The sequence below is a fragment of the Daktulosphaira vitifoliae genome, unplaced genomic scaffold, assembly GCF_025091365.1.
Source record: "Daktulosphaira vitifoliae isolate Bord-2020 unplaced genomic scaffold, ASM2509136v1 Scaffold_2, whole genome shotgun sequence".
Lineage (NCBI taxonomy): Eukaryota > Metazoa > Arthropoda > Insecta > Hemiptera > Phylloxeridae > Daktulosphaira > Daktulosphaira vitifoliae.
The window spans coordinates 28274479-28289880 of NW_026099573.1; the positions used below are offsets into that span (position 1 = coordinate 28274479).

At 23.9% G+C, this 15402-nt stretch overlaps 2 protein-coding genes across 4 annotated transcripts in view; both read right to left on the reverse strand.

The window, feature by feature from the left end:
* Positions 1–3152, reverse strand: part of LOC126899956 (ryanodine receptor) — a 62521-nt gene extending 59369 nt beyond the window's left edge. For both annotated transcript variants that reach the window (XM_050675257.1, XM_050675256.1), the window contains exons 1-5: positions 2959–3152; positions 2551–2678; positions 297–401; positions 135–233; positions 2–82 (exon numbers count right to left, since the gene is read on the reverse strand). In XM_050675257.1, coding sequence (XP_050531214.1) covers positions 2–82; positions 135–233; positions 297–401; positions 2551–2604 — 339 coding nt within the window. In that variant the 5' untranslated portion in view covers positions 2605–2678; positions 2959–3152. The remainder of the gene's footprint in view (position 1; positions 83–134; positions 234–296; positions 402–2550; positions 2679–2958) is intronic.
* Positions 3153–5131: 1979 nt separating this feature from the next.
* Positions 5132–10998, reverse strand: LOC126898443 (rho guanine nucleotide exchange factor 7). Of its 2 annotated transcripts, none has more exons than XM_050672456.1 (12): positions 10819–10998; positions 9820–9901; positions 9149–9275; positions 8907–9078; positions 8613–8831; positions 8327–8525; positions 7900–8121; positions 7747–7825; positions 7560–7681; positions 6024–6132; positions 5376–5462; positions 5132–5253 (listed from the first exon to the last, which is right to left on the reverse strand). In XM_050672456.1, exons 2-12 carry the CDS (start codon positions 9883–9885, stop codon positions 5246–5248), a joined length of 1410 nt encoding a protein of 469 aa, XP_050528413.1. In that variant the 5' UTR covers positions 9886–9901; positions 10819–10998; the 3' UTR covers positions 5132–5245. The 2 variants fall into 2 exon arrangements, with proteins under 2 accessions (XP_050528413.1, XP_050528412.1); XM_050672455.1 differs by having other exon boundaries at positions 10796–10998.
* Between the last annotated feature and the right edge of the window lie 4404 nt (positions 10999–15402).

Genomic DNA, 15402 nt, shown 5'->3' on the forward strand with positions numbered 1-15402 from the left:
CCATATCACTATTTTGATGGCGTAACAAGATGGCATTACCATACAATAATGTTCTATGGCCAGAACCAGTATTACCTTTTCCCTAAATAAAATAAATAATGTAAGATAAAAAAAAATCTAATTTATAATCTTACTTCTTCAGAACTAGCTGCGGTAACTAATTCTTGTAAAGCTCGAACGGATAAAGCTTGTTCGATAACAAAAACGCATTGAGATAAATCTGGAGGAATATTCTGCAAAATAAATAAAAATATAATTTCAAGTGATTTTCAAGTTTTGATTGTTTCATTAAATACCTTGTCTGCAATGTTTTCCAAAAAACAATGTCTGTTACCAAATCCTTCAGCTGCAAGGCAAACACGTTCCCCGGTAGCCGTACATGAAAGGCACACCATGTCTTCCTAAAAAAAAAATGTATTTTTATATAAATACATAAATCTAATTTATGTATAAATCTAATGTTTAATACATTCTTTTTGTTTTAACACGTAATAAAAATTTGAAAGGCAAGATTTTTTTTGGATTGAAAATTATTTTTAGGATAATTATATCATTTTATTATGAAGTTTTAAAATTTACATTATACCATTGGCGTAATCAGATATTTTTTTGGATGAGCTATTCATTTTTTCTTCAAATAGTATAATTTATTAATTTTGAAGTGTATAAAGGATAAACTAATAGAATAAAAATAATAGTTTAAAATTAGTTAACTACAATTTAAAAATCATAGATATCAATTATTTTCATATGTCAAACTAATAACTTTTAAATTCACGAAATTTCGGAATGGGGCTATAACTCTTTTGTCTCACTATTGGCTATGCCACTGAAATATACAAATATTTTATATTTTTAGCTGTGATGCCAAACTGAGAAAATATTAATTTTATTAGGATGCTTTTTTTGTATGTTTTTGCCACAAATTCTCAGTTTCTATTCGATTATTTTATTAACCAATATATCGAAAATTCAAAGATTGTATCTTGTCAATATCCTCAAAATTTGAAAAATTTCTCTCGTTTCCGTTATTGTGGAGTATCTCCCAAAAATAACGATTCTTAAAATATGAACATTTCGATATTTTTTTACTTATTTTTAAAATAATAAAGGATTACCTAACCCTTTCCTTTTCAGATTGTTTTTTTTTAACTTTCATTATGCACATTCGCATTGAAGCATTTTATAATAGAGATGTTAATCACTGTCAGATTTTCATCTAAATTAGGTCCAAACTCTGCCAAGTCCTAATTGTGCTAGATTATTACAAAAACCAAATATTTATGATTTTTAAAGTATACAATTTTAATTTCATAAGTATTAAGTAGAATTTATGATTAACTTTACTAAAGTAATCAATACGTTTGTTTTTAAATTTCCTGTAGAATTTTTACTGTGGGTGTATCTTCCAAAGTTTTTCAATTATTTTTTGAATTTTTTAAAAATGTTGAAATAGTATACACTTAAATTACCATTTTAAATATTATTTAGGGATTAAAAATGAATTATAGGAGCGTAATTCAACGTCTATAAAATTAGTGTAATTATTACTACTTATAAATGTTATACTTGGCCAAAGAACACACATTGAATACTCCGACAATGAATTAAATAAAAAAATTATTAATAAATCTAAATCATGCAATTCATAATATCTTCAACATTCGAAAATTGTGAAGAATATACATTCATTTTAAATATCAATATTTTAATGTAAAAATTACTTTTTCAAGAATGCGTATTCAGTGTTTTTGTAATTTATAACATATGTAAAATGCTTTGCAAAAAACAAAAAAAAATTTTATAATGCAAAACGTGAGTCTTTTAACTTTCTGGGTATTCATTTTGATATTTGTGGCCTGAATAATGTATTTTATTAAATAAATAAAGTGTAAAATAATATTTAGATTTGATATAGTAAAAATTCAAATAGTAATTTCTCGAGATATTCGAAAAAGTATTTTACCCAAGTATAATCAATGGTGAGCTGAAAGGAGGGTAATCTATTAAGTCTCTTATCTAAAATCATGTTATTAGTGGAAGGCTTTCAATATAGAAGGACTAAAAGGTTTAGCCATTCATATGAATATAAATTATACGTACTAATGTCAATTTTTGAGTAGAAAAAAAGAAAACAATTTTATTAAAAATAATAAATTTAGGAAAATATTCTTCAAAAGTATGTGTCATTGGCAAACACTGAACAGAAATTTTATATAAATTTTAAATAAAAATTTTATCAAAAGCTTTTATGTTTCATTTTCCGTCTGTCATTTTAATGTTAATTTTGTTATTTTTAGTAAATAAATAGATCATAAATGATTTTCTTGGTAATTTAAAGTTTTTCTATACTAGTAATGAGTTAGTCAAATAAATTTTAAGAATTAACTTATGTAATTTGTTTAATTATTTAAGCGTCAAAAAATTAATGACTAAATTTTTAACAAAAATTACGACACGCACTTTATTACACAATATTGCAAATAAATATGAAAACTTATTAAAATGAATGTTAAATTTCAACAGGTAGAAATAATTGTTAACTCTTACCGTCCGTAGGAATGATACATCATCTTGTTCTGAGCTTCCTTCACTGTCAGCCATAGTAAATATTTATTTTCTATATCGCGATTTTAATTGATGTGGTTAATAATAATTTACCCATCACATCACATTATCTATATCGTTAAACAATGATTGAAAATTTAATACTTTGCTAGTATCGTACTTATTTATAAAAAAAAATTTAATCCTAAAAGATCATAAAATCAAAAGAAAATAGCTCAATGTGTATTTCAATAAAATAAGAGTAATTGTCTGAAATAATCTAAGCTACACTTCTGCAAGTGTGGAACCGCTGCGGCGAACTCTATCCGAGGTAACGGTTATTATTAATAATACATCATTTGGACTGAGATATGTCTGAGTGTTATTTATATTTAAGTAAAATATAATAACCTTTTTACATATGCTTCATAAATTCGATCTTATTAGGTCTGTTATATGACTCTTAGTGTAAAATAAAATCTACTTTTAGAATAACACGAGTTTAATATTTCACTAGATTTACTCTAAAAATTAAATTTGATGTTGTGAAATATCTACGATCATACTGATTCAGAGGTATACTTAATGGTTAATATTCGGTTGTGTGCACGATCACGACTGCCGGCACCGGCGGTATTCTATTTATATACTTAGCTTTTCATAGTATACATGCGGTAGCTAGACTATACACAAGCGTATATGACAGCGACCTCTTTAGATCACACACTCATTAGAGTTAAATTTATATTTAATATTAAAAAATAATAATTAAATTGATTTGGTAATTTTAAACACAACGGTCATTCAACTGTAGTTACAATAATATGTAAAGATGGTCAAATTAATGATAATAATTAACTCAAGTTAATTTAAGTAGTAACAATGTCAACAGTTAAAAATCATCAAATAAATAGATTAAAAGTTAATTAAAATAGATTAAAATCTTGTTAAAAGTTAAAATTAAAAATTAAAATATAAAATTATTTTTTTTAACTTAACTTATATTCAAAAAGTTATTTAATTCTTTTGATGTTTAATTTTTTTTATTGGTCGGTAAAGCTAGGGAAGTCTAAGAATAGATTTCAAACTTTTAAAACGGTATAGAAAACAAAAATATTTTTTATTTATTTTTGTAACTAAACATCATTTTGTAAAATTTGGTGTTGATTGCATTGTTCTATTTTTTAAACTACAGTTGTTATAAAAAAAATCAGTTCAAGAATTTTTTTTGCTTTCTGGTATCCCAATTTATAATGAATAATACTAGAGCAATAACAAAAGCTTATCCCCAAAGTTCAAAAATTCCAACCTTCCGAAATAATTCAAAATATTACATTTGTTGTTATATAAATAATTTATTAAGGGTAAATTTGATATTCAATTTAACTCTCGTTTTTCTTTTAATAGGTAATTGTATTTATATTGTATAATTTTATTTAAACCATATATTTAGAAAATAAAGACAAAAAAATTATATGAGTTTAGTTTAATTTTTATTATTTTGTTAATTGAAAAAAGTTATTTTAACGGTTAATTAAACTAGTTAAAAGGAAAAATTAAAAAAAAATAATAACTTTTTACTTAGTTAATAATTCAGTTATTATTAAAATAATTTTAATTTACCAATTCAATTATGTAGATTAAGTTTGTTTTAAAGTCATAACTTCAAATATAGGTGTGTTTTGATCGTAAGTCACTCCCAAATAAAGTACTCTTAACCATATTTTGGATATTTTGAAATGTGTTATAATAAAATTGTGTGAAGTCCCTTTTTTACATTGTAATTACATTAAGTAAATTATATCAAATACAGCAAAAAATTTTTTCGCGCTTAAAAATTAAACACTAAAATTTTTAAAGCTGTATATAACACTTTTAGCACCCATATTTAAACTAGAAATTCAAATATATTTATAAATATATACATAATAAAAACTTACATTAAAATATTAATCTGAAAAAATCCATTTGCATTGTGTTTGTAAATGTTATCAATACCTTCATTATAAATTTTCAATGGCCCCATTTTGTGCAACTAGTACTGTTGTAATTATACTTACAAGCTTATTTAGAAAGTATAAAGTATAAAGTAGACATTTTAGAAAGTATAAATCATATTGAATTTAATATAATATAAAAGTTTCTCGACCAAAGAGTTACTAAATACCTATAATCATCAAATTATATCTTAATTATGCTTAATAGATATATAGGTGCCAATTAAAATATCTAATCAATGTGGAATTATTGAGAAAAAATTTAAAATAAGTAATTCGATTATTTTTAATTTTTAAATATCAAATATAATATTCAAATAATATATTTGTTCGTGGTATTTATATTTCACTACATATTAGTATAAATAGTTTATCATTAAAATAAAAAGTGCAAAATTATAATCAGCTATAATTTAGACAACATATTATTTTTATATATAAAATAAATAACATTTTATTGGTGTTTTTTAAATAAAATTTTTTATAAAGGTTAAGTTATACAAACAAAAATATAAAATTATTTTTTTAGATATCAATAAAAATCATAGTCATACAAAAATAAATATATCATAATGTATACACATATATACATATGGATTGTACAAAGTACTTCAGAATAAAATTAAATGTAGTTAATTTTTGATGATTACTATTTGAATCAAGTTTCTAAGTATTTTAATTTCTCACGGTAAAATGTCCATCTAATTTCCTACAATCAAATAAATGAGAAATTATTTTAAAAATGTATTAATTAGGCAATTTAAAATATATTATGAACTTAACAAAAAAATAAAATAGTACTTTTTGTTTTTCTTTAATAATAAATCATACCTGAACTTGTGTGCCGTGATTTTGAATTTAAACAAAATGCTTCAAACACCCTCAAAACTTTTCCATCATCTTCAAAGGTTCTCTCGCCTAAAATGTAATGTTTAATTTGATTATATAAAATTAAACACTTAAACAATTGTACATAGTTAAATAAAAAAAATTATAGTGAAATTATGCTGTAATTATAATTTTGGTTTCTTTTAAAGACATTTTTTCTTAATTTATAATTTATAATGTTCCTCCTTATATCTTATGATAATATAAACTTATTAACTAGTTTATTAATAGATAATAATTTAAATAAGAAAAAGACTGGTCATAACTTTGAACAAGTAATTCTAAAGTTAGTGACATTTTTATATCTTGGTGGGAGAAATCATCTGGCTAGTAATTAAATAAGAATTAACAGAACTTACATCTTTTCTCAAGTCATCATTTAAGTCGTTCATGATAAATGATCACTTTGTACTTCAAAAATAAACTTTGAAAATCTAGATTAATGGTTACCAAATAATGAAGTCATAAGAAGGTGAGAATTATATTTTTTGTTCAACCTATTAGAGGATTACTGATATTATTTTATGATTCTTCCATTCATTCTTTTAACCTTTCCTTAACATAATATATATTTTTAAAAGGTTAACTTACTTCTTTTATTTGCTATATCATTTTTATCATTGTTGTGGTGACAAAATTGTAGTGATGGGATGGGTCTAAGTCTTGTGACATCCCAAACTGAAAGATTATTCTTTTCCACCTATTAAATAAAATTATATTAATTCAAATTAAGTAATGTGTATTTGATAATTTAATGATAAAATTTTTTTTTTTTTAACTATAAAAAAGCTTTGCCAATAATAATATAAGAGGTTTTCAAATTATACTGATTAAATGAAAATAATAAAATACAAAACGGTTAAAAACACCTGAAGCATTTAAATATTTGGCTATTAATATTAATTTAGTCATATTTGATAATTCTTTTTGATTATTTTGGGTCATCTGAATTCTAATGAAAATGTATAAGGCTATGTGATTCAAGGCATAAAAATCAATTTAGTAGATAAAAATTCATTAACTAAGAGCATATTTATGATTAAGTATATGAATTTTTATTCAATTTACATATATAAAAATTTAAGTAGTTGTTTTAATATTTGCTAGGATTTTTCTTCTGTTGTTAGTAGTGTTATAATATATAATAAGTATAATTTTGTACAAAGTTAGCAAATCAAACACATTAAGATGTTATATATTTATCTTGCCTGAATCACAACCACCATATGACCCGGGTAACTTTTTTTTGAGCCACCAATGAGCATACATTTCAGACCGAAAAGTAACACCCTGTGTAGTAGTACTAGGTGTTTTATCCAATAAACTAGAGTCATCTTCAAAAATGGAAGAATTTATATTAACTGATGAGGAACATTTACATAAATTTTCATTGCTAAATGTTTCAGTAGATGGCAATGGTGATTGAGGATTAACTAACATTGTAATATCAGCAAGACCAGAGTCTGATGATCGTAAACTATTAATGCTATTATTAGGGTTAAAACTGTAGTAAAGAAAATCTTGACTAATTTCAGTGCCTTTCTCATCATCAGAACAACAATCATTATAACAATTAGAATTATTTAAATCGCATAATGAATAGGTACTATCTCTGTTTTCTAATGTCGTATCTAAATCATTCTTCTCATTTAAATGTAGAAAAGGTATAGTCAAATGTTTTTTCATAAAATATTGGTCACAAAGTTCATTGCTTAGGCAATTTTTTTCAGTGTGATCTTCATATTCATTAATACCATCACTATATAATGTAAGTTTAGTCAAATCTTCACAGGCTTCTTTAACTTGTATAGGAGTGAATAACAATTTTTTGCCATATACTATTTGTCCATCTTTCTTGATTAACATTGACGAAAAATGTCTGAGATTTTGTATGCACTTTGGAGTGTTAAAGTCTGCTTTAACTTGATTACCTTCTGATCGAAAATTGTGAGTATTATGATGATAAATAGATTGCTTTGATTTATTTAAGCGACGCCATGTGACTGATGATATATCAATATAATTTGTGTTTGTATAAAGAATTGATTTCAAGAGAGATCTAGTGATAACTCCTTTGCAAACCATATGTGCAAAATATTCACTAAGACGACCAAGACTTAAACTTACTGATTTATTTGTCGGTTTATTTATAGTACAATTGTTTCCTAACTGCTTGTTGATTTTTTTCACCCAATCTACTTGTTCTTCTTTTGTTTGGCAAACAGCAATTATGGATTCAATCATTGGTCCTATTTATAAACATATAAAATAAATCAATGCAAGTGTAACTCTTATCAAAAAAAAATTTTTTTACCATGTATTTCAAAAGCATTTTTAACATTGCCAGAATTTTCTAATTGTTTGACAGAAATTCCACTTAATGGTAACTTTCCCTAAGAAAAAAATATTAGTACTCATAATATTTTGTAAATAAAATTCTAAATTCTTAAAGAAAAATCATTTTTACTTCATAGATAAATGAGCTAAGTCTTTGTGACACAGATAGTATAAGTAAATGAGTAGAAAATAGAACAAGATATCTATCCTTATATTCTGGACTAAATGCTACTGAGCCAATTTTTATCACATCTCCTAGACTACCTGCATCAGCACCTTCCCAACCTTGCACAACACCACTTAAAATTGATAGTTCCAATTCTTTTTGTCTCCTTGTTGACAGGCATGTGGCCTAAAAAGTTTTTACATTTATATGAATTTTATTTAGTTTTACTTACTTAAAAAACTATTTTGCAAAATAAAAATATAATCTACCACAAAGGGTACTTAAATTAAGTTATTTATTCAAAATAACAACAACATAATGTAATGTAATAATAATTATTACTAAATTAGAGTTTAATAAAAAAAAAGATCACATTTATAAATAAACATACCGCAATTTCTTTGTAAACACTAACAGAACGCTGAGTATCACCTCTATCTACATGATTTTCTTCCAAGTGTCTTTCTAGTTCTTGTAGCATACCACTATACTTGTCTAATCGCCTGAATGGTTTACTTAGGGAAACTGTCAAAACTAAAATACCAGGGCTTACTGCTCCGTGAGTTTCCATCACTTGATTTAATTCATCTCTAAAATATAAGGTTAAAATAATTTATTTTTGATTCCTAATATTTTAATCAATGAATCTAATATTATTAACAGAAAAATTTTAATACTTGTATTTTTCAATAATGCTGACAGCTCGTGGATGTGAAGAACAGTAATGTAAATGCACATCACGAATACTTGAAGCTATGTTCAAAAATAGTTTTCCAATTCTTTGTTCAGCTTGTGAATGAGTAATAACTTTTTCTAATGACTCTAAAAGTGCTTCATGAATTTTGGATACTTCTTCTATATTATTTACTAATTGATTATATTCATCCATACTCATTCTAATAATAAATAGAATTAAGAATTAATTTAGACAAAGAAGACAAACAATTTAATAATAAGAAATAAATTCATACACATTGGAACTTTTTAATGGAATCAGAAAACTCTGTATTAGAGTTTTTAATTCAGTAACATGGGCTCTTTCAGATTCTATTATATCCATAACAACAACAGCTCTATTACTTCTAAGCTGTTCTGTTAAATCTATAGATAATGTCGGCACATTATTATCTATTATATTTTCCCCTAATATAATAAAATAAAAATATAATAATCATTACGTGGAAAATTTATAAGTAATAAATAATTCTCATACCTTGAGGCAAGTATTCACGAACATAATTAGATGGAAACCATCCTGTTTTTTCGTTAAGAGTACCTTCCCACCATCCACCGTCTACTTTTTGGGTAACAGTAACAATATCTCCTTTTTTCAAACACAACTATACAAAATACAAAAAAAATTATTTTTATAAAAACTGTTAATATTAAAAAAATTTTAATTAAACAACTTTTTTGAGAGTATAAATTTAAATTATAGAATATCATAAAAAACAGAAAAATTTCTAAATAATTTAAAAGGTTACAGAAATATCATCAAAAAATAAATAAAGAATAATAGAAAAAATATATAAATTAAAATGATACACAACAAATAGCAAGTTAAATAATATAGTTCAAAGTTGAGATAATAACAATTTAACCTAAAAATAATAGTTTTTAATAGATAAAAATTAGTTATTTTTAAATAAATTACATGAAATATTCATAAATGTATTCTATGTATTCAAACAGCACTTTCAAGGTCTTTTAAAGAGAAATAAAATAATTTAATATTTCGTATAAAAATGAAACATAATGTTACATAAATGTAAAACTATATATATAAATATTATAACAAATTATAAAAATGTAATGTATTATATAATTTACTCAATGACATCTAACATAAGTTAAAAATTTTAAACTTATCATAGAATTCCTTACTTCATCATTATTTTTTCCTTTAAATGAATATACAGCTTGAACTAATAGTGGATCACTGGATGCCATTATATTATTCCATTAACTAAATAAACACATATAAAAATTATAATTTGAAAAAACTTTAATAAGTTCTATAAATTTAAATATAAAAAATGAATTGTTTAACTTTTTAACATATTGAGTATAATATAAATAAGTGTACTCAAATATAAGTGACAAAAGTATTTTTGGCACAGCATCTAGAAAAGAAATAGTGTGTGTATCTTTAGGAATTTTGGCATATGTCCAATTCATAATTTTAAAGCAATATTTGGGTTTAGTATTCATGAAAATTATAAATATAAAGAGTAAGAATGATTAAAAATTATTCTTAGATAAAATTTACTAACAATATCTCAATTAGAAAATTTACTGAAACTGTATTAACCAGCGCTAGTGTTAGATATTATGAGAACCAATGCAAAAATGTTGTTAGGTCCCTTTTATGCTCTTTTTTTTAAATAAAAGAGAACTTTTTATGTTTGCTATTTACTCATATTTATATATTTATAAGTGCATGGGATTTTGCTCTAACATCAATTCTGATATTAACATAATATATTATTATTAATTACTTTATCATCCTACAATAAAATAACTTTCTGTATATTATGTATAGTCTGCATATCACAATATGAAGTTCAATATAAGATACATATTTAACTGCTAAGAATATATTTTAAATATTTTTTAAGTTATATTATATTAAGTAGCTGAAACTTTGAATGCTAACACAGTAAAAATGAAAAAAAATTTTCATTCAAACAAAAAATGAATTTTACAATTTACGCATAAAACAAATTATTTAATAAGGTTTTTATCTAAACTTTTATTATCTATTTACCCTATTAAAAAATATCTAGAATAATATTAATCATTAAGGGTAATTAAAATAATTAGAAATATTCAGTTAATTTAATATATTTATTTATATTACCTAGGATTTACACTAATTACTACCTGGATAATTAAAAATACCATTAGCTTAGCTAGTTTCTTTATTTAAAATTTGGCTAAGTAGTTTAGTTATAAGTATGTATATTAGATTTACAAAAAATTGGCATTAAATTATTCCATTGCATTAAATTACGAATTTAATTCAAAATTATCACTTATCACTAAAGGCGCCTCACTTGTACTGCCAGCTGACGATTGTGATTAACCAAAGCCCAATAACTTATAATAGATATGATGCTTCTAAAATACAACGCGCCCAAGTAGTAAACGCGTGTAACTAGTGTGATCGGAACAAAAAGTGACTAATGAAAATATTAAATATAATTAAGAGATTTCTACAGCTAAAAAATATCTTATTAAAAGAAATTCTAAACCACATTTGATTTAATACTAAAATAAACATATCTAAAAAATTTGTCCTATTCAAAATTCCAATATTAAAACGTTTTAATGTCAAATTACTTGTGATTTGATTTTTTATTCTAAATAGTTTAATATACAAAATTACTAAAAGCTCTAAACTTTATTTGAGCACGATTATTTATTTATAAAGTAATGCTTTAAAGGTAGATCAATGTAAATACTGTACATGATTTCGATCTTTATTTGATATTATTATGTAACATATATAGTTATTATGTTAGTTAATAATAAAAAAAATTTTGTTAATTTGTCAACTAAGAGTGCACTATTTAAAAAATTCGCAGTGCTTATGCTATATATATTTATATATTATAAAATACTAATTCTCGTATTGGTTGGGTCAAACGCATTTGACATTTATGCTGTGATCTAGTGGAATACTCAAAAACTTTTAACAGTCTTGCTTCTTCATAGATTCTTTCTAAAATCCCGAAATATGTTAAACTAACATATTTTAAGGATTTATGAATCATGTGACTCGATAATATTTAAATCAGAAACGTGCATAGTTAAATACAAGATATATTAAATTGTTTAATATGAATTTTTCAAATATCTAAAATAACTAGTTTGTAAAATTGTAGTATCTATAAGATTACGTATCACAGAATATTATTCTATTTCCATAGTAAGAAATCCTTTAAATCTTTGTCACTTAAAGTCCCTTCATGTCAGTCTGTCTGCTCGCCTTTGTATAAACACAAATCTTCTTAATTATAAAATCAAAAATGTATAAAATCTTTTATGATATTGTAATTATTTATGATATTACTATTAATTTTAAGTAAGAAAAATATATTTTATAATATTAATTATTTTTTATTAATAGTGGCGAAGGGCAAGGCTTATTGTTACGGGAACACGTTACTAAAATGAGATATTTTGTACTTTAAATTGTAATAACACTGTGTCAATGAGATGATATTTAAAATAAATTAATGTATTAAGTATTACCGAAAATATCTGTTATATCTTACTAATAATAGAAATAATTCTCATTTTATATTTTTAAAAATCAGTAGTGAATTTTAGACGATATTTGCTTATTATTTATTCGAATCACGAATTTAAGGTAAGATTTTTTAAATTTTTAGTTATTAAGTTGTTTTTTTAGAAAATTATAACAATAATAAGTATTTTATGTGACAAAGACATTACAAAATAAGTATTTATGAAGCTTTTAATTGTTATAATTACTTAGGGCTAAATGTTTTATTGCATTCACGTGCTTTATAAATATATATATATATCTTTATGTATTAGTAATTAAATTAGTATAATCTATTTTAAATAACAAAAAAAGAACTAATTAAAGTATAATTTCAAAAATAGACATAAGCTGTAGCTAAAATTTTGATATTAAGAAAATTAAATTGTTGTATAAAATTTTATTAAAATTTCATATTACTTTAGGCAAGGAAAGTTATTATATTTTAATTAGGAGTAATAAAATTATTTTGGTATTAAAATATGAATTTATTATTATATCTTTTATTCCCTACTCATTAAACAGCACAATATACAGGATTTTAAAAATTACTTTGTTATCAGTTCTATATTTCAGTAAATTCATTAATCGTGTAATGGCTATTTTTATACAAAGCGAATGATATATCATTAACCACTAAATTAATCCTAAAAAAATAATGTTTAATATGTTATTTTTTTGTTTTTATTATATTATATTTACTTCTCGATTATTAAGTTGTTATATATTATTATATTGTATGTTATAAGGGTATCAACTTTATTTTTTTCAATGTTTTATACATATTTAACTATCTTAAACACTAGAAAGTGACTCGTCCATAACAAATTTTGAACAAGTTAAGAGTTATGAATATTTTTATATATGGTTGGGAAAAAATGCATAATGAAAAAAATTAACATACATACTCTAAACTTTCAAAATACTAATTCATAAGTTTATGGTAACTAATCATTTTCTGAATTATTTTTAACCATTTAAAATAGTTAAATATTTATATAGCCATTTAAAAAAAAAAATTGATGCCATTACAGATAATAGACCCAAAAAAATGTTTAATCAATAAAAAATAGAGAACTAATTAATATTAGAAGTGTATAAATATTACTTGACAATCCAAAAGTAACTTCTACACTATAATTACATTTGGAAGAAATTAGTGGTATATCAGTCGTTTTTTATAATAAAGGTTACAAATAATTGTTTTATATTCCAAATAGATTTTGTAATACTTTTGAATCGACTTTTTTTATAAGATATTATGAACAGTCATAAAAAAAAGCTGATATTGATTGCTTTTCTCAGTAGCGTAGCCAGTAATTTTGTTTGGGAGCTAATAATTTTATTTATTTTTTAATATCACACCCTCTTTCTAGTTCCAAAGTCATATACTGTCAACAGTAATAATTGACCAAAACCCCCTCTTGACTTCGCTATTAGATTTTAGTAAAAGCAATAAAAAAAATGTCTGTATACTTAAGTTTTCTAGTAGAACCTAACCGTTTCACTATTTTTGGTTTTTGTAATTTGTTATCTTTTTCGATGTCTTATGTTGTTTAACGTAAAGAGTGGCGTACACAGAAATTAAATTTGGGGGTGGGGGGTTTGAAATTTAAAGAAAATTAGATGTGACACTGCCCATATTATTCGCTTACAAAAATTCCTATTTTCGATTACTTTATTGTCGAAATATTTATAGTATGATATGATCTTTTTTATTGTTATTACTTATTGTTTATCGTCCAAAATTATCGCTTATCTTATAAATTTTGGGAGAGAGGGGTTCAACCCCCCAAACCCCCCTTGCGTACGCCAGTGAACGTAAGATTTGATTTAGAAAATGGGTTTTTATCATTCTACGAAATAGATTGTATGAATACTATATAATCTTTTTGTTATTAATAGTAGTTATACTATATAATAATAATGCATGAAAATTAAAAATAAAATTCCAGACACTTAGTTATAAGATAGTATAGGAATCGATAACATAATACACATTAAAAAATATACATATATAGGACTCACTGGTCATTGGCATTACTTATTTTAAAAAATGCTCGTAATGAGCTAATATAAAAAGTGTATTCAATATTATTATAAATTATAATAATATTGATTATAATTATTATAATAAATCCTATCGGTTTTGTTAAGGTGTTTTACGTTGTAATGAAAAGAAAGAGTAGTTCCCTCTTTTTTTGTCACGTTAAAAAAATTTAAAATGGGTCTCGGGTGTTTACCCCCTTAATCCAACCCTGGGCTTTTGCCCATTATATCATGATTTGGATTTTATTCTTGTACGTCAAGTATTAATTTTGGTGTTGTTCTTATTATCGTTAGTTCAATTTTGTTCTCGGTTTTACAGAATACAAGACAAACACTAATTTCGTTCATTACGTTGGTGAACGTTAGTTAATTCTTACTAACTCCCAAATAGTTATATTATGAATTAAAATTTTTTTTCAAACATTTGTTGATAGTATAAAATATAATATTCCTAATAGACTACAACTAAATTTTGTACATGTATTTGCGTTAAATTCGTATTTTTTTCATAATATTGAAAATTGACTTAACTTATAAATATTAAAATATACATAACATATTCACAGTAAACAATAATTAATTGTAATAATAATAAAAATAATGAAAATAGAATAATTATGACCACTGGTACATTTAGAATAAAATTTTCTTTAGGCATTCTAATTGTGTTTTCCGTCACTCTAAAAAATATTATATAAAACAACCAAAGGTAAATCCAGATTTTTTTAAAGGAGAAGTGCTAAAATTAGATTTCAACATAAATTTTTGGACAATATTGCCATATGAAGATCTCTTCTTTTAAAACTAATACTCAAGGATATTGTTGGCGTGCATTTCAAATTCTAACTGATAACTTTCTAATTATTAATCCTATTTAATAATTATAATTGAATTTGTGTGTCTCTGGGTCTGTAATACAACAAATCCAGTTAAGCTACATTTCGTTTGTAGCCCTTATGCCATGTTTTAGTAGGTGTGTGTGTGCTGTCGCCGGTGTCACTTTGCCGTGTCGTCATTGAACGATTATTGGCCTTATTTGTGCTAACGGGTCCTTATAACAGTCGGCAGGGTAGCAGTTTTGCCCATTGTTAACGCTTTGCATGAATGTGTCACCAAAGGCACGCTCG

What these genes read in the sequence shown, in the direction of transcription:
- LOC126898443 (XM_050672456.1), bottom strand. Translation starts at nt 9,885, where the DNA reads ATGGCATCCAGTGATCCACTATTAGTTCAAGCTGTATATTCATTTAAA. An exon ending in AAATGCTTTTGAAATACATG is followed by an intron (nt 7,682 to 7,746) that starts GTAAAAAAATTT and finishes GTTTATAAATAG; the next exon opens with GACCAATGATTGAATCCATA. An exon ending in ATAAACCGACAAATAAATCA is followed by an intron (nt 6,133 to 7,559) that starts GTAAGTTTAAGT and finishes TTTATTTAATAG; the next exon opens with GTGGAAAAGAATAATCTTTC.